This window comes from Stigmatopora nigra, chromosome 5 (genome assembly GCF_051989575.1).
Source record: "Stigmatopora nigra isolate UIUO_SnigA chromosome 5, RoL_Snig_1.1, whole genome shotgun sequence".
Taxonomy (NCBI): domain Eukaryota; kingdom Metazoa; phylum Chordata; class Actinopteri; order Syngnathiformes; family Syngnathidae; genus Stigmatopora; species Stigmatopora nigra.
Window position 1 is genome coordinate 4970096 of NC_135512.1, and position 26447 is coordinate 4996542.

The window sequence follows — 26447 nt, forward strand, 5'->3', positions numbered from 1 at the left end:
TGAGAATTATAACATAGGGCAATGTTGTTGTTTACACATTTGAATGATGTCATTGGCATTGACTTATACTACTCAATCCATATTTTAGTTGTAAAACGACCTCATTTTTATGTTTCTGTCTTAAAAAATCACCACAAAATGGGATAAATAATATTGCATCCATCATAAAACACATGTAAGTCAAAGTACCATCTGAAGGAACCTCATCCCAAAGCAAAAACAGAAAGATTTTGCAGTGTAATGTGAGTCTGGCACCTACTGGCGTTCATTTAATATTACATTAAGAAAACCAACGACTGTTGCTGAGATTCCAATTAAAAATATGTTTTAAAATACATCCTCTGAAATCTTACATGTAAGAATCTCCACAGTGGCTTCAGTTAAGATACGCTGGTAATAAATTATAAAACAATTTCTCAATAAATTTTCCAGAATTCTCATTTTAAATCTAACTCTGACTTTAAATTGAAAAAGCTAAATTCTAACTTTAAGTCCCCTGATGATATGCTGGTGATTAAAATGATTAAAAACTGACTAATTTCGAATTTCCAAGTCTTTTAAATCAAGTTGACATTTTAGTGCAGTTTAAATCATTAATATATTGCCTGCTATTGACAATTATTTTGACTTTTCTTGTCATCAATGGCAGTGTATGACATAAAATTCGACCAAAAATAATATATAATTTAAATATCGCTTCACTAAAAAATGGTTAGGTAACAAAAGTCATTTCATGGTATGTTTTATGAACATTTTTGTTTAATGTACATATAAAACAACACCATATAAAACAGCACAATTTCCAGGAACAATGCTTTCAGTATTTACATCACAATTTCCACTAAAGACGAAGAAAAATTATGCAATCATTTGCAATGCACAACTTATTTCAAAGCAGTTTCTACTCTACTACTGTTATACAGCAGAGGGTAGCAGAGGCATACTACAATACTAGAAAAGTCAAATTATGGGGAAACTCCAGATGGGGAGATGTGCCTTGAGGATTAAACCTCTCTCTCACATTCAATTAAGTGAATAAAGTTAACTAATGGGCCCATTAATATTCAATTTTCTTTGATTAGAAGCTGGAATCGTGGATACTTTAGTGGTTGCGTCTTATATTGATTCACATCTGGAGTTGCAAGATTTAAGAATGAATGGGAATATATCAGTTTAATTAAATACATGTAATATTTGTCTCGTGTTTAATTTTAGATGTTAAATAAGAATTGAAAGTTTTATTACTGTAGAATACCCCGGAAAGTATAATTTAAAAAAATATCCCCAGTTTTGAATAATTCTACAGTGAAAGAGCAAATATTTTTCTCTTAGATATTGGGCACTATTAAGATAGTGTTAAAATTAAAGAGAGGAGAGAAAAGGATGGGCCAAATTTGATATTTTTAGATCAACTAACATGACTTGGATTGTCAAGTTTTGATGGAAAATTGAACTTTAAATTAGTCTTGTTTGGCAGGACCTGCTTCTAATTTTCAAGTATGAATTATGTTTTTTTTTCTCTCTCTCTCTGACCACCAACAACCTGTTTTTATTTATTTTTGGGGCACAGTTATCTGCAAAAAACTGTTATTTTAACCTATACCTATTCAGCCCATTGTTATCTATTTGACTTTTGTTACTTTGACATGTTTTGTACTTAGTTCTGATCAAATAAAAAAAGCCTTTCCAAAAATGCACTTTTACATGTTTTTGTTTAACTAGTGCGACTTATAGTCCGAAAAATAGTCCTTTTTTTTCTTCCAAAATGCCATTTGAACAAGGGTGTCCAGACATTATATATATTTTATATATTCACAGTTTGACCTTCATGCTGTAAATCAATTGGCATTTATTCCCATGGAAAAGCTCCAATTCGGATAGTCCTCAGCTAAACTTTCAATAGATCAGTCCCTGGATGAGTTCCAGCCATTTTCTCTTGCAACTCCATTCCTATCCAAACAAGATTACGGCTCACTGAGCTCCCGTTCATCTTTTTATCACAACACTTTGTTCAAGTGTGTAAGGTCATTCACTTTCTCAGGGAGTGTGAATAGGATGAGAAAGAAAGAACTCAAATGCACAAGACAGTATGAATACTTCAGATGAAAGTACCGGTAATATTTGAAGGAGTTGTAAAACGTGACAAAACAGTTCCGCAAAATAAGCCACAAAAATGCAAAAGAATGTCGAAGACTATGGTACATTTTGTGCAATATAGTACATTTTCTCCACAAAAATTCTGTGTATTACACCCAATATCTTCTTTAAATGGGCCATTTTATAGCACAAGGCTTACTGGTAAGTCCTAAAAATGAAAAAAAAATAGTCTTAAATACTTTAATGCCATTTTTTTAAAGGTTAACTTAAAAATTTGAGTTTTTTTGTACAAGAACTATTTATTTGCAGTCTTGATAAAGTTTTGTCGTCTCCAGAATTTTTTGCAAGTCGTTTTAGGAAAAAAATATGGTTAAAAATCAATCAGTGTGTTCATTTTTTGTTGGCAATGTGAAAAAAATGGCTAAATCTTGGCATTTAATGACCACCTTTGAAATTTGGAAATATAAAACTAATACGCACATTTCTCTTCCTAAACATTAAACACTACTTTTGTGTGTGTGAGGCGGATTGTAATTTTCCAAATTGCTTTGTGCACCCTTATGCTCCAAAAATATGGTAGTTGAGCTCCAATGAAAACAACATCTGCTATTACAGTTGTAAAGGGGTTATTATGTTCGTTCCATTGATCATGGAAAAAAAATCAAATCCATTTTCAGATGAATAGACGATGCTAAGTCAACAAAGACCAGGCGTCACAAATCCGTAATATAAAAAGTAAAGTCAGCTTGGGAAATTCATCTTTTTCATTCTTTTGGATTTTTCATAATTTTATAATTCTAGTCAATCTGAAAAAAAAAATACTCATCACGAATACGTTTAGGAAACGTATAATCATTAACATTATAGGATGACTATATGTATAGTTGATCATTTTTAAAATGTGTCTTTCATCCAATTCCAGAAAAGTGTCCAGAAATTACATTTAATGTTAAATGAATATTGCCTGAGAAGGCATACTGATTTATTACAATACACATTGATGTTCATTTTGGTGTTTTACCTATATGTATAGCCCATAAGTACTTCAAATGAAAGAATATATGGTACATTTACATGTACACATTCAGTTGACATCGCTAGGGAGGTCCTCATTGCATTTTTCTTTTCATAAACGGAGAAAAATTACTAAAATGGTAACATAGCAACAGCCTTTTTTTAGTTAATTTTCACATTGAAGCACTTCTATTTCTCAAAGTGAGTCATGTGCTTAAAACGCAAAGTGTTGCGTTCCTATAACATCAAAATGACTGTTCATACAGTATCTCAGAATGTCATCAATAAGCTAAATGCAATATAAAATACTTGTATTAAAAACACTTCAACAATCCATCCATGCATTTTCTCTCTCCTAACCTCATTTCTTTTCTGAACAAACCCCCGAAATCATGAAATTCCTACACTCAGGGTGGAAACTCATCTTTCATACACACTGAAAATGACTTGAACTCATTATTATTTCGTTTTTGTTTTTTTCGGTGTAAATACGACAGAACCAGAGTGACAACAAATGATTTTTTTGCTCACCGTTAGCATCCTTGAAACGTCTTGGATCTCTAGAGTAGTCTTTACGTTTCTTCAGTGTCTAATGGAAGAGGTGCGGTCAAAAGTGGATGGACGATAAGTGGCCAATCCTGTCAGTGAAGGGACAATCTTAGCATGACAAAACTTGTTTCCATTCCCAGTCATAACAGGAAAAAACATGGAAAACATCTTGATCGAAAACTCATTTGTAACAATCTAGTAGGCTTAGTAGGGTGTCATTCTTTCTCGTTAAACACATTCTGGTGAAAACATACTCGGCTGTAATGTTGACATCTTAATGGTTTCTCAAGTGGTAACAAGACAGAACGTGGAAAATCTAATGATCAACAGCTCGATTGCTAACATCTATAGCAGGCTTATGAGAGTGTCATCATAACTATCCCCTTTTCAATGAAATTCTCCAATAAACAAAACTGGGATGTATCGTTTGACATCTTAATAGTTCCTCATGAGTCAAATCTGTTTTTCCTCTGCATTGCATTAAATGTTAAAAGCACAAAGAGCAACTCTGATAATTGTTTTTGACATTTAAAAACAATGTTTGAGAAAAACCACTATCCAATTAAGCTGTCTTAAGCCGAGCCATCCTTCTTGCATCCTAATTTCCTGTCGGGAAGAGCAAAAAACAACAAAAAACAATATCAATAGCTCTCAAGGAAGCTCAAATCATCTTCATGTTGAACTTTCGGGCGCCACCCTGCCCTCCACTGGCCGCCGGCCCATCCACCTTTCGGAAAGAATACTCCACGGAGAAATTGTTTTTGTGCTGTCCCCTACCGCGACTCCAGACAAAAAGCAGAATGAAACAGAAGAGAACAACGCCCAGGAACATGATACAACCCATAGCTGTGGAGATAAGGATGGTCTTCAGGTCCAAAGTGAACTTGAGTAAAACTCTGGTGTCATTCAGGTTGGTTTCGTTAAGGTCCCCCGTGTAGTAAGTGCGGTTAGCCATGAGTGCGGCATCGAGGGGAAGCCCGCTAACGGTAAGCGTAGCAAAATATGTATCATTCCCTCCCGCGTTACTAGCAATGCAAATATAGGTTCCCGTGTCAATCACCTGGGCGTACCTTATTTCTAAGGTGCCTTCCTTTAAGACCGTCAAACGTCCACTGCTCTTTGTGGTGATCCGCCGTCGTTGCGGCGATATCCAGAAAATCGCCGGCTCGGGCTCGCCCTCGGCCCTGCAAACAAATGACACCACCTGACCCTCGCGAGCTGATATCTGCTGCAGTTTCCTGTTACGGATTTTGGGCTTCTGGCAGGTGAAGTGGTCAAACAGTGCCGAATCCGAGAAGGCGCCTAAAGCTCGTCCCTGGACTTCCACGGGTGTCATGCACACTGGGGAGGCGCCGTCGAAATTTAGCGTCTTCCTACGCTGAAGGATCCAAAGTAAGCGGCAATCACAAGTTAGGGGGTTTCTGTCCAAACGGAGTGTCTCCAGAGTATTGACCGACTGGAAGGCGCCTTCCTCTAGAGTCAACAAGTTGTTGGCGGAGAGGTTAAGCAGACGGATCTGTCTGAGACCCCCCAAGGCGTAAGGTTGGACTGTTGCCAGTTTGCTGTTGACCAGATGGAGCTCCTTCAGTCGAAGCAAGTCCCGCAGAGACCAGGACTCCAGGACTGAAATCGGGTTGAAGGATAAGTTGAGGCTGGTGAGATGGGAGAGGCTACGTAGGGCGGAGGTGGGCACAGAGGTGATGTTGGTGTTTGTGATGGACAGCCAGGATAAATTCAGACCTTGCAGACTGTGGGGGGTGATGTATTCCAAATAGGGCCAGTGGTCAATCTCCAGGCCCTTCAGATTTCCCAGTTTACGGAAGTTCTGGTCTTCTAATGTGGAAATGCTAAGGTGGCGGAGTCGTAGGGTCACCAGGTTGTGAAGATACGATAATGACTGACTGGACACAGAAGTCAGGTTGCATCTCTCGATGGTCAGATCCTTTAACCCCACCAGACCCAAAAAGGCTTTGTTTGAGATATAAACCAGATCATTGTCTCCGACTTCCAGGTTTTGGAGACTTTTAAGGTCTTGGAAAGTAAAGTCCAAAAGAATAACAAGATTGTTCCCACTGAGGTCCAAGGAAGTGAGATTAGAAAGGTGGGAGAAAGCCCCCATTGGGATTAGTTTTAACTGGTTACCCTTTAGTGAAAGTGACTTGAGGCTCTGCAAATTGGAAAAAGCATTTGGTTCTAGCACGCTGATCATGTTCTCACTGAGATCCAGCTTCTCCACTTGAGGAAAGGTAAGGAGGTCGCCATGCTCCACCGAACGGAGTTTATTCTCACTCAGGTCCAGGACCCTGGTGTCTGATGGGATGCCGTCGGGTAGGGCAGACAGGCGCTTACCATGGCAGGAGACGCTTTTTAACTTGTTAATGCAGTCGCACCGCTGAGGACATACTTGACCATGGGTAGGCCATGCAGTGATTATCACCAGAAGGATAAAGAATGGCAGAGGCCAACCAACATCCTGGCTGAAGCAGACCCCCATGGCACACTGGCTTTCTCACTGGGCTACAACCACTGGGCCAGACACCTGAGAAGACAAAATAGATGGGAAATGATTTGTTAAGAAAGTGGGAAAATGATGCAGGTTGAATTCTTTGTCTATGTTTTGGCACCCAATGTATTACTCTATCCTTTTCGATCAAAATGATCAAAACAGCATCTTTCACTTTGATACTCACCAAAACTAAATACCGTATTTTCACAACTATAAAAGCGCACCGCATTATAAGGCGCACCCTCAATGAATGTCATTTTTTTCATATATAAGGCGCACTGTATTATAAGGCGCACTGTATTATAAGGTGCAGTATATTATAAGGCGCACTGTATTATAAGGCACACTGTATTATAAGGTGCACTGTATTATAAGGTGCACTGTATTATAAAGCGCACTGTCTATTTTGGAGAAAATTTAAGACTTTAGTGCGCCTTATAGACGTGAAAATACGGTACCACAAAAGTGCAAAGTCAACCTTTTACCCAGTGTAAATATCTGAAAGGTAAAAGCCCACTGATCAAAGCACACAGTGCATCCCAGAGATACAAAAAAAATCCATTAGATGCCATATTTCTGTTCACACATCCTCTTCCATGTATAAAAGCAGACATTTTGATAAGGATGTGATCAAACCCATCACATTTTCCTCTGAGTCGAGGTACAAAAACAAAATACAAATTCTTCAAACAAGCAGATGAGTTTGACATGATGCAGCAGACGGGAGAACGTATTTTACAGGCTTTTAAAATGATCACCTGCTCTCGCTTTGGACGGTTTAATATTGCTGTTAACATCCTCCAACTCCAGGTGATAATTTGCAATTCATCCTGACTATGGGATGAATATTAGGCAGCCTGGAATAAAAAAAAAATAAGTGACTGAGAATACAAGCTGAGCTGTCTGATAAAGGGGCAGTGGGGGGCAAAAAGAGAATGGCGTTTGGCTAAGCCATTCAAGGAAAACCCATTGGATTCTTTCTACTGCTTTTTGCCCAATTTTTTTCTTCCCAAAATGCATTCTAAAACATTGGGAATAGACTGGCCTGCTTTATTAAACCCCATTTTTCCACACAAGAGGAAGGCTGGTCAGAGATTGCCCAGGGCGTAGTACAGAGGACAGAGTGCTGACACATTAGGTTACATCAGCGGTCACTCAAATGCTGGTGACAGAGTGACTGAAACGCAGCCATGCTTTTGTAAATCGCTACTTGGTCAAATGGAGGAGGGAGTGCAATATTAGAAATTGAGCAAAATCTGAAAAAGCTGAGAAAAATGCATGGTTTTGTTTTGGATGTCACTAGTTGGTCCAATGAAGTATGTATTTCCGGACTATAAGCCGTATTTTTATTTTTTTATATAGTTTGGCCCAGCTTGCACCTCCTATATTTCATATATACTGATAAGAGCTTGTTATTTTGTGTTTTTAGGCTATATTTATCAAAAAAATGTTAACATGTTAGATTAATGGGTGCCTATTTTCTATGTTGACCTCTATTTTACTCTTACTTTAATGTGTAATGCTTCTTCTTGGTTCTTTTTCTATTCCAATGTGAAATATTCTTAAGGTAAGATTTAGTTTTTACATTAATTAGGCAATTAAAGCTATATAAATTTGCAATTAGTTGATTTGGTGATGATGAACATACGCAAAAAAAGTGCAGCTGTGGTCAGACATTGGCATAAGTACTAAAAAACTAAGATTTAGTATCTTATTTTGATAGAGAGTAGTTGTTAGTAGCCCTTCATTGCGTGAGTTGGCTTCTCATTAGATTTATTACCTATGATATTTTTTCAATATTTGCATGCAGGCGATAATTTCTGCCTCATCTGACCTTTGCTTTGACGTGAACGTCAAGGCTGATATTTGTTTTGGAGAGAAATCTCAGCGATGCAATCAGAATATGACATTCGCGTGCTGGTAATAATGTGATGAACTTTGAAAATACCGTCATTATACAACTCTGAAAACGAAAAATCATTAGCCACAATATCCCAGTCATCCTTTGACTACAACTCCACATTTTTCCAATCATTTTTTCCCTTCTGATAGCAATCACTTACCGATATGAGAAACCATAAAGAATAAACAATACTGAGTCAAACAACAGGTTTGCCCTCAAAATCTTTCAGCATTGCACCCAATAACCAAAAACCTGCCGCTGGATCTGCGTATGTTTGAACAACAAAGCTTCAAATTACATTTAAAATATTAATATTACATCTTGGAAAGATATTGAACACAAAGTTCACTCCTGGAAAATGACATCTGGGAGTGGACAGTTATGACTTACTATGTTGTCATAGCAACATACTCATATGTGCTTCTTCAACATGAGGCCACACACTTGACACGACTTTAAAAATGAAAACACAATGCTAACACACTCAACTCCAGACACTCCAAACTATGTCTCACACACTCCACACCTCATTATACAAACTCCCCACACACAACACACATTTAGAAAGCTTACACTTCAATCCACTTATACACACAAATACCATTTACCCCCATAAAACTCACCCCACACACTCCCACATTTCACTAACTCACAAACAGGTGCACTCCACATAAACACACTCATACACTAAACAGCACATTTTTTTAAACGCTAGACCAGACAGACATGGGCAAACTACGGCCCGTGGGCCACATATGGCCCGTTTGGCTTTTCAAACCGGCCCGCCGACGTTGTCCAAATAATGTTGTTTTTTTCCCCAAGATGGCGCCGTCATGCGGAAGCCAGTGGCAGTAGCTCTGTCCACTCTTATTTGTTTTTCCTGTTTTACAGCCCCTCTATCATTTTTAAATTACATTTTAATATTTCTTAATACATTCCTTTTTACTTTACTTTGTACTTTATACTTTTACTTTAATGATGAGTGATGAGTATGTTAATACTTTACTCCTTTTTTCTGTTTATGTTTCATATGTACTGTTAACGGATGCACTTTTTTATGTGTATCATATCTTGTACTGACCCGGCCCAATCTGTCAAATTTTTAAAGTCAATGTAGCCCCCGGGCCGAAAAGTTTGCCCGCCCCTGCGCTAGATCGACACTTCCAAACTTACTCATTACTCCAAGTCTCCTTTTTTTAATCATCTCTCCCTGTATTTTCTTTTCAAACACACCATTATATTCACCACTATCTAAAAAAAAAACCCAAAAATCCACACACAAATAGCCCTGGTGCATCTGTGTTGTTTCCCCCTGAAAATCTTGCCCGTCGACCACCTGCCAGCCCAGCTGCTATTCATTTGCTCTTCACAGATTTTTCTATTTTTCTTCTTCTATACATATATATCTTTCTGCTGCCGCTTTCGTCGTGTTTGCCAAACGGCTTTAAGGTGCAGAGGCGAGGACTTTAAGAGCTTTTATCCCCAGTGCGTTTAGGGCTATTTACCTGCACTACCGTATAGTATTTGTGCAAGTAAAAAACAGCAGCGACAACTCTACACAAACAGATTTCAAAGGGTATTATAGGACTTAAACTGAATTACCTTCAAGCTGTATTATATTAGGTTGCACCCGCATGATTCTAATGAGTATAAAACAAAGTTTGAACAAAGGAAATATAGGAATAAAGTGATTTGCTATTGTAGACGCCATTTGTTTTGGTGTAGAACAAAGAGTACTCAGATAGGGCATGGTGGAGAAGTGTAAAACCACAAAAAAAGGAAATGGGTTTGTATCTAGAATGCTCATAGTACTTATTAAAAACAGAAAATATTAAATTCTCACTATAAAATAAATCTGCCGATATTCACAATATTAATGTTTAACATAAATCCTTTAGAATGATGTGTTTTGGGGTTAAAAATAATTTCATAAGAGAACTTTTGCATCACTATAGAATAAATTTGCATCGTAATTGGTCATTTTATGTTGTTCCTTTATTTCCTCTGAGAAAAAAAGAGACTTTTAATGTGAAGAATTAAGAATTTCTCTCTGCCAAATAGGGATGGTTCTTCCTATAAAATCTAAATGCTTTTTAACAGCTGATTCTTTTGGGAAATAAATAAATAGTGGTTATTTAAAACAAAAATGGTGCTGCAACACATTTCGCAATTCTATCTTACGAACAAATAAAAAAATCTAAATATTTCTCACTCTACATAAAACCAACAATAATTTAAAAAATGTGTACATAATTGCATAAAATTCTACCTGTATAATATATTTCATTTCATGGATTCAATCTGATTATATTGCAAAGCACCTTCTAGTAAAGTACTTCATGTGTGAGTGTCCCAAACACCAATTAAAAACAAAAAGCTGCCTTAATTGGGAAGCCATCGCAGAGTGTAATTATGCTGTAAATTTCAAAGTGTCCAACAGCATGTGCGTCCTTTTGACCGTCATAAAAAATTGTCATTAACATGCAGCCTTCTCATCAGAGTTGACTTGTAGGTGATCATTAATGACACGATTAGGCTGTTTTTCCATTCCCATAAGGCATATATATATATTTTTTAATGAAATTACAGGACTTGACTTAACAACCATCCCAATGGGACCACATCCAGATGGTAAAATGGTCACTTTTTTTAACCACGGGACATACGTTCAACACCTAACCATCATCCACCAAAATGCAAAATAAGACAACTTCAGTGTCCTTGTATTGTTAATTAGCGTACACATATGCTGGGATCGTCAGTTTTGCAGTAGTATACTGTAGAAGTACACTAAGGGGTATTAATGACATCATCGTCCTACAGTTACTAACTGTAAAGTCACATAATAAATGATAAATTGCCATTTTTTTGTAGGCCAAATGTACAAAAGAAAAAAGAGAAAAATTCATTTTCTCACACCCAAGCTGAAACAATGTTACTGCTTCAAACATGCATTAAATATTTATGTTATTTTAGGGGGTATATTTTTGACTTTCTTACTGTGTGGGCTTCTAAAAGAAAAAAAACTTAAGTTAAAGTTCCCACTTTTATTGGCACATAATGCTTTATTTAACATGAAGGGTGGCGAAAATTATGTTCATATTCTTTTTTGTTCCTTGTTATTTTAGTGTTTTATTTTGAAGAAGCACTTTTTTATTCGGTTTTATAATTCGTGTTACATTTTCACTATGCAAGAATTAGATAATAAATTATGTAGCACTTTGATTTGAATGGAAAAATTGTTTAAGAATAATTAATACAGTTTATGTACTGTAGTTTTTATTTTTTTAAATATTTGTACATGTTTTCATCAGCAAAAAGGGGAAATAAGGGAGAAATGATAATAAATATAATTCCAATTTCTTGCAACTTATATATATATATATATATGCAAATTTTCTGGAGATGTGCTCTTTAAGTGGACCCTTGGCGGAATTGTTCAAAAGTGATATTGAAGATGAAAACTTGAATTGGCATGTTGTATTTTATCAGTTTTATTCCCAAGACTGCAATGTATAATTCTTGTTCTTGTTCTTAATTTCCTATGAAGAAAATCCCTCCAAAAATGCAACATATGAACATATATATATATATATATATATATATATATATATATATATATATATATATATATTTTAAAATGGGGTGGTTAAAAAAAAACAAATAAAACACTACAGTACCAAATTAGGATAAATAGGTAAACAGTAGAGCTTTTCAACTGAAACTAATATGATTGTAGAAGTATACCCAAGTCCTTGCACATACGCATTTTCCTCCCACGTTTACTCCTTGGAGTAAAATAAACTCCTGGATTGGCATGTGATATTTGGCAAGAAAGTGCGTGGCAGTTGTTATCAGGTCTGATGAGAGTGCTAGGCTGTTAATGCTACTGCAGGTGCAAACGAGAAAGCGGATAAATGAGCAGGAAGCTTACTCGGGAGCGTGCGTGGGTGCCGGCGAGCAAAAAATAAAAGGTTTAGAGGCCGAGGCAACATGCTCTGGTGCTCTTCAAATGGCTGCTCTCGCACACCCACTCGTCATTACACTCGCACAACTAATGTACAGTATACGTGTGTACTGACGAATCCCCCAAAAGAGGGTATTAGTCATTTACATAGAGGGTAGTTGTCATTTCTGTCTATCAATCTGTCTAGAGACATCCTACAGTCACTGACAGAATAGACCCAATCCACAAATGTATACATTATGACACACTGATGACATTAGAAAACAATATCTTCAACCTTCCCCCCCTAGATTTGTACTAAGGGTGGAATGAGAAATGGATAGAGGTTATTGTGTGAATATGAGACACTCTTATTGTTTACTTTTAAAGTCAATTTTGGTTTTGCTGTTCAGGCAAATGGGAAAGTTACACAAGGAGACTGGGGAAGGGCTGGGAAATAACCTTCATATAAAGCCAAGAGGAGGTTATAGTTTATATATCAATGGTTTTGAAGGATTTTACAGTAACTATTAGCTCAAAGAATTCACTCCTAGCTTTTTACCTATAATAATCTCATCTCATCTTCTAAACCGCTTTATCTAGGGTCACGGGGGGTGCTGGAGCCTATGCCAGCTGCCTTTTGGGCCAGAGGTGGGGGACATCCTGAATTGGTCGCCATCCAATCGCAGGGCACAAGGAGAGAAACAACCATTCAAGCTCACATTCATACCTATGGGCAATTTAAAGTGTCCAATCAGCCTACCATTCAAGTCTTTGGAATGTTGGAGTTCCCAGAGAAAACCCACGCAGACGGGTTTAGAGAAGAAAAACATCATAATGCATCCTTAAAACAACTCACACAGGAGTGAAACCACAGGACAGCAATGAGTGACTGAAGACACATCTTGACAATGAGTCATCAATCTTTAATTGGAGGAAACTGTTTCAAGGCCTGTGGAGCAAAACTCTCCTACCACCTCTTTAATAATTGAGGATGTGGTGCGGTTGTGACCCATTAATGTACTCAACGGTGACGGAACAACTGCAATCAGGGGGCCGGGTGCGATGAATACGACCAGGAGATCAATGCCCATTTACCCAGCAAAAGCCACATAACCTCAATCGATTTATGTGTGTCAGTGTTTATTTAAACTGTGATATCCACAGATTCCTAAGTACACGATTATAGTTCCACTTTAACCACAAGGCCTTGGTAGCCGTACCACAACAAGTAAGGATATCTATGTTCTCTCCCTATTTATAGTACAGAGCTAGTTCTGACCAAGTAATTTCTTTCCATATATAATAATGGTTATCGACCATAGCAGTGGGTTGTAACTCAATGGCTTCCACTGACCGCAATTGACGACCAATCCATTTGATTCCTGAGTGACGGATAGCCAAGGATCACTTTCAGCCATCCCATCATGTCCTATTTGGAAGTCTATTTCCATCATAACCTTGAAACATAATCATTCATAGCCATTCTATTGATTTCAGAGGTATTCTGAGCCACTACTATATTCTATTATGAGACGTATAACCGACTAAACAATACTTTTCCGCAAATCCTTTCGCTTCAAGCAAAGTCACTGCGAGTTAACGAGAAGGAGAAGCAAAGCGTGGAAGAAACGTAAAGCTCGACAGTGCTTCGCTAAGCGAGCATGGAGCCAGCGTCATAATCATAACACACACTGACACAACTTGGCCTGCCTACAAGGATATATCCAACTCTTGTTGTTGTTCTACTAGTACATCAGTTGTAATCGTAGTACAATCTGACCTCATACACTGACTTTAATTAGCATCTCCCTTTGCAGCACTAATACACTACCACGCCCCATCAACTGAGGACTATTACATGGTTGGTGGACTTAATTGTCTTGGGAGTCTATATTTTAACACCCCCAATCGCAGGGTTAGGTTTCATTGAACTGACTAACAGTAATCAAATCTCCACTCATGAATCATTGGTAACAGTTGAAGCCAACTGTAGAAAAGTAAGGCTACTATAATTTTTAAAATAATTAATAAAAGACTCAATAGATAACTCACTTTGCTGTTGTTGTTGATGTTGACACTAACTCAAATTGCTATTCATGGTTGGATTGGAATGACATTTTGTAGGGATATTTTGGGGATGCATTGATCTTCTAAGCCTGTTAATTTCACAGTTTAATAATTAATCATGAAACATTAGCTTGAATGCATTCCATCTGACATATTGTTGTCTGATCAGACTATTATTTGTTTTTCGTGTTTTACAGCCCCTCTATCTTTTTTTGTAAATTATATTTTAATATTTCTTAATACATTCCATTTTACTTTACTTTGTACTTTATACTTTTGACTTTAATGATGAGTGATGAGTATGTTGATACTTTAGTCCTTTTTTTCTGTTTATGTTTCATATGTACTGTTAACAGATGCACTTTTTTATATGTATCATATCTTGTGTTGGCTCATCTGTCAATTTTTTAAAGTCAATTTTTTAAAGTCAACGTGGCCCCCGGACCAAAAAATTTGCCCACCCCTGGGTTAAAGAGTCATACACTATCAGGAAAGTAGTCAAAGTCTAATAAATTTGCAGACAAAATGTGCAATAACGTAAAACTACAATTTCTTCTCAACAAAAACACTCAAAAGCAAAAGTAATGCAGTATAAGAATTGCGTTACATCTTGACCAAGTAAAATCCAATTGTTGACAGTACCATGAAAGACATACAAAGGCATGTACGAACCTGACGGGCATAGAGGCTGTACTGGGTGTATATACACACTGTCAACAACATCAACTCCAGCATTCTCTCTCTTTTCTTGTCCTTTCCTCACACTCAAGGTTGAGCATCCTAAGCCCGAGAGCAAGCTCTAATCCTTCTTGAAGCCTACAGGCGCTCACTGTCCTTTCTGGTTGTCTTTATTAACAGGACGCCCGTCCTTTTCTACTTTCCTCTGGCTGCCTGTTACCAACTGGCTGCCAATTAGAAGCAGTTATCAAGGGACAACAATGGTGCAAGACAGGGCAACTTCCTCTACAAGAAATGTAGTATGGCCACTCTTTGTTGCATGACTTGGGGAATAATTGATCCCACAGTGCTTAAAGTGGGGCCAAATACGAAATCCTAATTAGTTGCACATCCATTTATAGCTTGCCTTTAACTTTTAACTATCCTGTCCGTCTTTATTAGAGGGACCGAAACTAGTGAACAATGAGCCAAATTTCATTCCAGGAGACAAACTGACAACTATTTAAACATTTTTTTCACATTTATGGACCATTTCGAGTGTTGTTGAAACATAAGATGTATGTTTTTAGAATGTGGCATGACAAAAAAAGTAAGAAAACCCAACAAACTAAGTCTCCATTTTAAATTTTGTTATGAAATAAAATCAACCAACAATCTAACGTATCAACATTTTCTAGACTAGTCGACCCCCAACAACATTTACAAGGAAATTATATTATTTCCTCACATATAAGCCACCATGCACTATATATTATGGGACAGAAGCACTAAAAAATGCATTTTATTAACCTATAAAAATCTATAAGCAAAGCCACACTGGTTTATAAACTGCAGGTTGACAAAAATAGCATTTTATAGTCCAAAAATGACAGCACTTTTATTCCGATATAACACAAAACCTTTAACAATAACTCTGAAAAAAGCTTGATATAACAATACATCATCCCCCAAAAAAAAATGCCACTCAAAAAACTTGCTCTAAATACGATAACCCGAATTAAAAATGAATGTAAGAATAGAATTGTCCATAAGATAACGATGCTTCTATTCATACTTCACACATTGAAAACCTTGGTAATTGCTTCTCCAACTTTCTTATATGATTGCCTAGCGTCGAGTTCCAACCGCTAATCTAAATAAGACTCTCGGTGGTCCCGCGAGGAAGAAGCCCCCCCTCCGACAGGCTCGACGGGGGAGCGCGGGTATAGTAGTGCGCAAATTGAAAGTAATCCAGTGGCGTGGGCCTCTCGCCGAGCTGCCCGAGTGCCTTGCATCCATAATTCATACCCCGACAGCGGCGAGGTGGAGAAAGTTGCACGCGTGTAATAAAGCGGCACTGATGGAATTGCAGAAGGTCCCAGGTGCGAGGGGGCCGTCTGTTAAACCAGGCCAGACACAAAGACTATTTCACATGCTGTCTAGCGATGGTGCACCTGAAGACGACAGGCTGACAGTCGCTGTCAAGTCAAACTGATAGAAAGACGGACAAGGAATGAGGCCAGGACACAACACTCCATCAATGACTATCACCAAAAAGGATGATTCTGATCCCTGCCTAGAATTACTACTTTTCTTCCCACCATTTTCCACAATAGAGTTTTGAAATCTTGACTACATGTTTGACAAAGAAAAGGATTCACAGCAATAAACTAAAGGGTAACAATAAGTAAATCCAGGATGTCACTACTATAGGCACTATATACTTCTTTTATGTTCTATTTTGTTTTACATTATGTTTCATTCATCATTTGCTGAAACATAAGACTGTCAAGATGTGACAATTTAGGGTTTTTTTGTGGGTTTTGTAAGCAGGTCAATGGAGAGGCACTTAAAATTGCGCACTATCGTCTTCTCTGCGCAGCAGCAATCATATGGCGCGCACTAAATAAAATCCAAACTATTTTTTTATCCGTTTCTCCATTATACGCCATTTACGCAGCAGCCAGTGGCAGTAGCTCTGTCCACTCTTATGTTTTTCGTGTTTTACAGCATGTTTTACATGAAAAATTAGTGGCAACATTGACATATACCTGCTTATGGCAGGTGTGATACTGGTGTGTCCATAGCGAGCAATGATGATGTCGCTCACACTGGTACTCAGTACCCTCAGTGTGGATGTCTTTCTGCCCAGACCAATGAAAAATTAGAGGGAACATTGGTTGCCAGGTATTTTGATATCCTGACTGACAAGCTTTAGGTGGTCACGCCGGCGAATTACGTTTTACAATTAACGCTACCGATAGCAAGATTCTCAGAATTGGATCTGTACTTGACAAATCATCCAGAGTATCCTGTCAATCATGTGTGACAACCGGAAGTGGACGCCTGACAGGTAATCAACGCTAACCTTAACCAGCAGCCAGCCTCCGAATAGGATTTCTCTGGCATGTTCTATTTTAATGGGTTGAATTTGAGTCATATGCTCCATTGATATGCTCTTAAATTGCTCAATTTTAGGCTGTTTTAAAAATATTTTGTTTAAAACAAACCAGATTAATGTGGCTGTGATTCAGTTTTTTTATTTTATTTTAAAAACAATAAACAATACAGTTTTCAGGCAAGGATATTAGTTTGTATTGTTTCATATGTGCATCTGATTAAATGCGTTTGTTCAATGTTAACAATATTGCTGGTGTAAATTTGATTTATTACTTTAATTTGTGTTTTGCGATTAGAATGCAAAATTGAATCAGGATTAATCCAAGACTAAATTACTAATTAGGAGGGTAATTTTTTTTCCTTAAATTAAATCTCTTGGTTTAAAATGTATTTTCTCCATTTTCAGACGTCTGAAAATTCGCCATTTGCCTCCTTAACAACTTTCACATAAAGATATTTTTTATACCAATTACTATGTGTTACCTGTCCTTTTATAGTCAGCCAGCAAATGCAAGGAGATATATTTTGACAAACGACCATTGACATTTAACCTGTCCCTTATATAATATGCAAATCATTCCACAATATTTCCCTTTTTTCATATTACGGTCACTTGAAAATCGGTAAATTACAACTGAAATGTACTGTAGATAAAATAATGCCCTACTTTTAAATTTTTTCCATTTTTTTCCACTCAATCTTACAACTTTGACGATGCTGGTCATCTTCCAGCTAAAGTGAAAGTGATGCGGGGGAGGACGTGTGTGAAGATGCATGAGGAGGTGCAAGGTGAGATGTAGGAGGAGGTAATTTGAAGGGTGCGAGACGGGTTAGCAGACGGACAAAAAAAAAAAAAGCTACTGGGGAGTTGAGTTACAGCCCCCCACACGGAACATCTTTGCCCGGCAGATCGCCGCTGACGTCGTCGCGCTTACACTTTAGCTCAAATGTCACGTTAAAGCCCCGCCTGCTTATAATCAGATATGAGAAATTTGATAGAACACCATGCCCTTGAATTCCCTCGTTCTAATCCATCCCAGACTGCTCAACTGTGCCAACTCTAGGGCACACCGAGCCTTTTTGTGGCTCTCAGTGAGATAAAAAACAAAAAACAAAAATAACAACAACAACCCATAAGCTACATGATACTATATACTACCGTATTTTCACGACTATAAGGCGCACCGCATTATAAGGCGCACCCTCAATGAATGACATTTTTTCCATATATAAGGCGCACTGTATTATAAGGCGCACTGTATTATAAGGCACTCTGTATTATAAGGTGCAGTGTATTATAAGGAGCACTGTCTTATAAGGCGCACTGTATTATAAGGTGCACTGTCTATTTTGGAGAGAATTTAAGACTTTTAAGTGCGCCTTATAGTCGTGAAAATACGGTACTATATCAAAATGTATGCATACATGAATAACCACAAATAACATTTCCAAAATGACAAGATTTTTCACTCCTGAACCCTTGGGCTTCATCCTTGATGTGGAAAACAATATCCACAAGTGTCCCTAGCCTTTAATTATCCATTTTTTTACAGACACACACACACACTGCAGCAGCATGGATCGCCGGATTAGCGTGTAATGACACCGTGATGAAAGGTGCCAGGCGGCCTGTCTCCGTCTGTCTTTCATGGTTTGCTGTCCATATTTTCGCTGGCCTATTTCAACCCCCCCACCCCCTAATCCTACTGTTGATGGGGGCTGCCAACAGTGTACGACCAATCATATTTAGCTCACTTTTAATCTCATTGCTGCTGATAGCGCATGTGCGGAATTAGGAATGACCGTCAATTTTAGATAGATATTATACAGTGGTTGCAACATTAAACTGTCTTACTTTCTGCTGTATTCTACACAACTATTATTAACTATAAATAAAAGTCCACTATGTATTTGCTTATTTTCACTAGTACGGTGGCATAATTGAATTAGATTGGTTTAATCAAAATACTTCTACAGTTACTCAGACTAACAAAATCTCAAAAAAAAATCAGTATCGTACGACTTGCATGCTAATGGAGACTAAAATTGGCACTCTTATTCGAAAATAAGTATTTATATGTACATAGTATTTTTTTTGCACGTCAAATTGTTTTATTCTCTAGAACCAAACCAACCAAAATATGATGGAAGATCAAATGCGATAATCCTTAAATTTAACATAGTTTAACATAAAATCGGTGTTATGCTGCTCTCTACAGGTATACGTTAATCATTGCAATGATTTTCAAAGGCAAATTTCACAGACAATCTGGCTGAGACGTATGTAAAAACCTATCCCATCGATTACAGTGAAGTTAGAATATTCTGATTTCAAAACCTGAATGTTCTCGCTCCAGGGCAAAATGTTTTTGATATAACTCATTAAAAGTTATCGTCCTAGCGCGTTCACTCAAGGTGAGCTTATGGAATTTTTCAAAATCGAGAATTGTTCATTTGGGATGAATTGCCAAGCAATTAAAGATCACAGCAGTAGACCAAATATTCGTCATTGAGCTCCTCTAACTACTCATAATCGGTATTGGTCCTGAAAAACTTATATGGGTCGACCGCTAGTATACTCAACATGGCAAAATTGAAAAATGGAACAAAAGGCAAAAGTGTGGAAAAGTGAGACGTCGCCTCTTTGGGAAAGAAAGCAGGAAGCAGAGATGTGAAACGCTTTAGAGAAGGTGATGAGGGATTACACATCCTGACAGAAACATGCGGGGAGGAGAGTCTTGGAAATGGGTTGCCAGGCTCTTTGAGTCGAAGAAAAACAGCATGCAAGACTTGGCTTGGACAGATGACAATTGAAACCTGTCCTCCCTCTGAACACTGGAGAGATATGCCACGGCTGTCTGATTAATAGGAGGCGGATGGAAATATAAATGCAAAAACAGTGGCATGCTAAGATCAAATTTAAAAGTCAATCTTGGCATATGGCAGTTGTTGTCAGTGCCTACTCCGAGGCTTCTGTGACGGGAAATGTTAGGAAGGAGGAGTTGGCAGAGAGCAATTTTTACTTCAAAAACATTTCGCCATTATTCCTTTAATTATAACCTTTGCGATTCCGGGGCGAGGAGTTTAAAGTAATTTTGAACCACTTTACTGAAAGTGGAGGCATCTGGTACAGAATCAAAATAAATGGTAAGGTGGATCAATTCCTATTTTTGTATTTTATGAATAAACTGCCACCTCTGAAACTTTCACCTTCAAAATTGGCATCTTATAGTTATTTTTTTGTAAGTACTCATCAGTTAAAATAAAAAAATACATGTCTTAATGCTAAAAAAACATGTCATTGAATTTAATAGTCATAATGAGTAATAATAACTCTTAATTCCATATAAAAACAGATTATAAAGCTTTTGAATGACAACGAGTAAAAATTTGTTTTGATAATTCCGCATTTTACATAGTTTAGCTTTGTTATTGACTACAATTCAGAAATACATCAGTATCATTAAGACATAAAAAACAAGCCCACAAAGTCCTTTGTATCGATGTGGTCTGGATTACGATTCTAACATGGCGGCGCATCTGTAATTTGACCAGTCGCTACTTTTGATCTGTCTTGCTAGTATTGTAAAGCCATACTCGGGTCACCCTATGCAGTAGAGTGGTCCGGGGTGAGCAATGGGTCATCTACACGAGACAGGGAAGCTCCCATAAAGCACTTTAGAAGTGTTTTTTTTAAGATTGTAAGACCACAAACTACTTTCATTGGTAGGAAGCATAACACGATATATTGCTTTCAACCCGGATCTGAACACACATTGGCTTTATGGCTGAGCTGGTGTAAATCCCGGAAGCGAGATATACCCTGGATTGGTCGCCAGCCAATTGCAGTTAATGCGATAATAATTTGTTTTATTTGGGGCCAGATGGTGAATAGAGTGCGAGCCTATTGTCTTGTTTTGGCATTGCTATCTTGTTGAATGCCATCTGTTTGTTAGTAAAATGTGATAATTTTTTTTATACATTCTGCAGTTGTTTTGCAGAAAGAAAACCATTCGGGGGTGTCGTAGCTTATGCCCCTGTCTAGGAAATAAATACAGTACAATGAATATACTATCAAACAAATTAAAACACTAACATTTCAAACATGGTAGGATATGTAGTCCAAAAAAAATACTACTTATTGCAAATATATCAAAATTTGTCAGTTTTCCCATTTCTACATCTGCATAAATTCTATTCAAAACTCCTCTAAGACATAATAATTAATTTTATCCAATTTATTGTATTATTTTTTTTTAGGACACAAAGCAACAGCTATTTTTGTTGGAATATTTTTTTTAACTAATTTTTTTGGGGGTATGTGGAATGGATTAATCTAATTTATATTAATCCCTGTGGGAAATAGTTTAAATTGGGCTTTATAAAATGGATTAAAAATCCCCCTACCCACCCAAATCTCAATAAAAAAACCAAGGTTTTGCCTACCAAATTACTTTAACTAGTATGCCATTTTCAAGACAAGCAGAAAAGAAACAGGAAGAAAGCGTATCAAGTAGCTCCAGAGGGAAAGATTTATCCCCGACTAAAGTAGGAAAAAGCAGTTTCCAGGTTGACCAATTTGTGTTACTGCGCCACTTAGCACAAGACAAGATGGCGCTGATGCAAAAAGCTTCCATCTAGGTAGAGCTGTGGTCATGGAGTAATTGGGCCCTTGCCTTTCCGTGAAGCAGATCCGTTCTGACACCACCAGATCCGAGTCGGTAAAAACCTCGTAGAGAAATCCTTCGCCATCTCAAACGACGGCAATGGCGGTCTACTGTCAGCAAATGATTTAAAAGCTCTTTTGAGACAACGACATCAGTCGCGGAGAAGATGTCCACCCAAAAATAAATAAATAAATGGCCTCTGACTTGGGTGATGACAGCGGACCCGTCACGGGATCAATACGCTTAGAAATGAAAGCACGACGACGACGACGAGCGTGAGAAGCGGCGAGCGGCGTTTTGACAATGTCTGCCTGCAGCGCTTCTTCTGCCTGTTGTCATCAATTCACAATGTTGTCTTGACGTCCACTGCGCTCAACCACTGCCTCGTCATCTCACCTGTCGCACGCCACTATCGTGACAGCACATCATCAAAGCGTGTATTCTTGCTATCCTAAGACAACACTGCAGAACCAATAGATGAATACCGCTTGTCAAGATGTCAGAATCAAATATACTTCCACTTTCTCTCCTGCAAATGTACACTGTTCCTTCCCAAAATAGCCAAAGTTAACATTGCAAACAATGTTTCAAAGCATTAATCATCAGATGTTCTGTTTACAAATGGCTTGCTTCTGTTTGCTAGTCAATAATGTTCTGGGCATGAATCAGTGCATCTTAAAAATCAATGAGTAGCAAACTAAATATGTATATTTCCTTTATTTACTTTCAACCACAAGGGAAGGAGAGTTGGTTTAACTTTGTCCTACTTTTATAATTTTTGGTGAATTATGAATTTGAGTTTGACATTCCTGGAATATAGGATGCAAAAATAACCTCAGGCACGTTTAATTCATTAACATTGGGTTAATCAGTAAACTCTTTAAAACTTGGGTTGGTATTAGATATTATATTTAGATTTTTTTTTTGTAAATAGATTAAAAGAACTGGATTAAAAGCCCTGAATATTCTGTTTTTTTATAGATCTAAAACAATGTTTATTTTAGCTTTTTTTAAATATTTTTTAGATTTTACAAAATGATTTTTGAATTTAAAAACAGAAAAAAATGATGAAAAATTACAATTATTGATTTAAAAGGGGTAAAATCAGGAAATTTAATATACATCTTTACTCTTCACATTAAATTGATCCTAAAACAGAAAGTCGGCACCCATGATTTACTTTCGCGGGCCACACAAAATGATGTGGTGGGCCAGATTTGGCCCCCGGGCCGCCACTTTGACACCCGTGCCTTACATGAAGCAGATTTTAAAAAAAATTGAACATATTGTGGCCATTATTGATTGCCTCTGCACACAGACATCATTTCCTAAGCAGTTGAAAATAAAGCGGAAAGAAGTTGGCAAAAGTATCTCAGCAGACGTTTCATAATCAAACACTTTTGACAGCCAACTTCGATGGAGCAGAGGCGATTGTGAGTGTGTGTCTGTTGGACACAATCTCGTCACACCAGACTTCCACCCTCATACACACACGTGCACAACTCCTGATTTATTAGTTTCAACAATGAAGGAAAAAAAAAACAAGGGCTGCATTCAAGCATTTGATGTTCCTTCAGTTGACAGCTTGGAAAAAAAATAATGCGCCCTCTCATAACTGTATAGTTTTAGCGTGTTAGCCTAACACTCGGGAATATCTACCATTCATTTCCATGGCAGAATTGGATGCACTTTTGAACTATCTGCTTATGTCCATCCACAAGAGTTTGAAGCCATGAAATTCTTTGTAAAACTGAGTTTTCTCAAGTGGAAAAACAAGCAAAAGGTCAAAGGAAAATAGCAGTCTTGCGCCAATTAACATTTCCCTAACGAAGTCAAATGCAATATCGTTTTGTTCAGGGTGTCAGCTACTCTTAGTATGGCTTTAAACTAGCCGTTCAGAAAAATCCTTAATGAAGACAATAAGTCCAACAGGACTTTCTAACCGCTGCCTGACCTCCGTATCATTACGCTGAACACGGAGGAGGACTAACATTTAAATTCCCTGGCGGTGGGCAAAAGCTTATGAATATAAAGCGTAATCTGAGTGAGTGGGCACTGATCTGGGGTGCCTTTTTTTTTGCATAGGACTGTAAAACCTTGCAAAAGTGAGATACGGACTTCAGGTTCAATGCAGTGTTGTTTGAAAACAAAATTGACAGATATGATTTTTGAGGGGTGTTCAACTATTTGTGCACATATTTATTAACAAAGAGGTAAACCTTTGATTGTGTATGATTCATTAATTCGGGGAAGCTCTTATTCTAGCCAATCATGGCCGCCACCTGTTCCCAACATTCCCAAATCTTATTGCCACCTGTCCAATGTTCCCTCTAAGCTGCGCAATTGTGCACTACTCTCGTCTTCTCTGCGCAGCAGCAATCATTTGGCGCGCAGTAAATAAAATCCAAACTTGTTTTTATAACCCATTTCCCTATGATGGCACTGTTTACACGGCAGCCAATGGCAGTAGCTCTGTCCACTCTTATGTTTTTTATGTTTTACAGCATGTTTTACAAGAAAAATTAGAGGGAACATTGACATACACCTGCTTATGGCAGGTGTGATACTTGTTTGCCCATAGCGAGCAATGATGATGTCACTCACACTGGTAGTCAATGTGCTCAGGGAGGTTGTTTTTCTGCCCAGACCAATGAAAAATTAGATGGAACATTGCACCTGTCCCATTGTTACAGTCATTAAATCCAAAATTCATGATTATTTACCAAAAACAAAAGTGTGCCAGTTCTATAATGAAATGGCATGTCTTTGTATAGTGTATTCAATTAAAAATAGATTGAACATGACATTCAAATCACTGTATTGTGTTTTATTTATACAGAACACATCTTGAATTCACCGCAAATGGGATCCTACCCAAAAAAAAAGACAACAAAAACTTCCCCTTTAAATATTGCAATGCCTCAAACAGACAACAAAGAGTATCTATTAATATTTTGAACCCACATGATTTCAAGACAATCCAAAGTAGGTTTTGATCATACAAAGAGTGAAAAAAAGATCAGTATAAGGCAGAAAAAAATGCCATATTTGCAAGGAAAATATTGCTTTTCTACAATCGAATTACCACCACTGAAATAAACTCACTGTTATATTTCCCAAGTTCATAAACTAACATCAACTTACTGCACTTACTTTAACATGACACTAACCACATTCATATAGATTAAAGCATGATTATAAGCTTCTGTTTTAAGCTCAGCAGGATGAAATTGGTATGATTATATTTCATAGTAGAGGCTAAGACAAAATGAGCTGATAAGACTTAACAGTGTTTCTTACAGCACAGGCCTAATCTAGGCTGTAATTACATAATTGAAGGGCACTGATTAAAGCGCTATCGAATGTGCCGTGAAGGATGAGCCAAACTGGAATGGGCCCAGCGGACACAGTTGGTTCACGAGTGTCTCGATAGGACAGTATGTCATGGTTGCCGGGGCTCAGCTGCTGTGACGCGGTTGGTAAACTGACTGGAAGGACTTAAAGCCTTTGAGCATCTAGTCATTTTATCTCGTGTTTTGTTAGTAAAAGCTCAGCGTTTTCGGTATTTTTTTTTACGTTGTATTCCACAGAGTGACCTCATTCTTTGTTATCAGCCCTCTTCTAGATGCAACTAATTACGTTGGTTAAGCAAAAGGCCTCAAGACAAAGTTGCTGATAGTATAGGGATATACGTGCGTGTGCTGTACATATACAATTGTCTCAGTAAATGTACTTTTGGATCTGATCGTCATATTGTGAGATTACGTAAGTGCTTTAACGTCAACTTGATTTCACTTGGGCTGGACCATTTTAGATATAATATTTAGATATTTTTTTTAATGAATGGATTAAAAGAACTATATTAAAAACCCTGAATATTCTGTTTTTTTTTTTTATAAATCTAAAACAATGTTTATTTGAGCTTTTTAAAATATATTTTTAGATTTTACAAAATGATTTTTTAACTAAAAACAGAAAAAAACTGATTAAAAAACTACGATTATTGATTTAAAAGGGGAAAAAACAGGAAATGTAATATACATCTATACTCTTCATTTTGATTTGATCCTGAAACAGAAAATCGGCACTAATGATTTACTGATTTAATGATGTTGTGGACCAGATTCGGCCCCCGAGCCGCCACTTTGACACACATGTGCTCTGTATCATTTGAATGGAAAAAAACTAAAATTGAATTGAGAAACTGTCACAGCAAAACGCTATCAAAAACTGATGATAAAAACACCATTTAAAAGCTGCTCAGTTATTTTTAAACTGCAGACAGGAATCTACTACCTCTAGTATTGTGTTACGCTAATTGTTTCGGAGAAGAGAATAGCAAGCTGATATAATTGACTTTTATTCCTAGGTTTGATTCACTAAGCACGGATCGAATGTTGCACTTATCCATCAGAAGAAGACGGCTCTCGAGTATGGATCCCGCAATGATTAGAGGCAAGCTTTTGAAAGACAAGTGTCAAGAATAGTCCCATCCAGATGGCAACGCAGGCTTCTGCCCCACATTCCCGTCACGGTGGCCCGACTGCACGGCAGAATGTATTGTTTTACGGATGCTTAGACACAGCAGTTCAATCTGCCAGCAGCCTTGGAAGCACAAAGTGAGATGAACTGGAAACA

General features: G+C 37.5%; 1 protein-coding gene across 2 annotated transcripts in view; it reads right to left on the bottom strand.

Annotated features, from left to right (window-relative positions):
* Positions 1 to 737: 737 nt before the first annotated feature.
* Positions 738 to 26447, bottom strand: part of lingo3a (leucine rich repeat and Ig domain containing 3a) — a 36660-nt gene continuing 10950 nt past the window's right edge. The window contains exons 4-5 of one of the 2 annotated variants that reach the window (XM_077717601.1): positions 4731 to 6199; positions 738 to 3749 (exon numbers count right to left, since the gene is read on the bottom strand). In XM_077717601.1, the coding sequence (XP_077573727.1) occupies positions 3719 to 3749; positions 4731 to 6154 (1455 nt within the window). In that variant the 5' untranslated portion in view covers positions 6155 to 6199 and the 3' untranslated portion in view covers positions 738 to 3718. Of the gene's footprint in view, positions 6200 to 26447 lie in introns of both variants that reach the window. The other variant, XM_077717600.1, reaches the window with a different exon arrangement.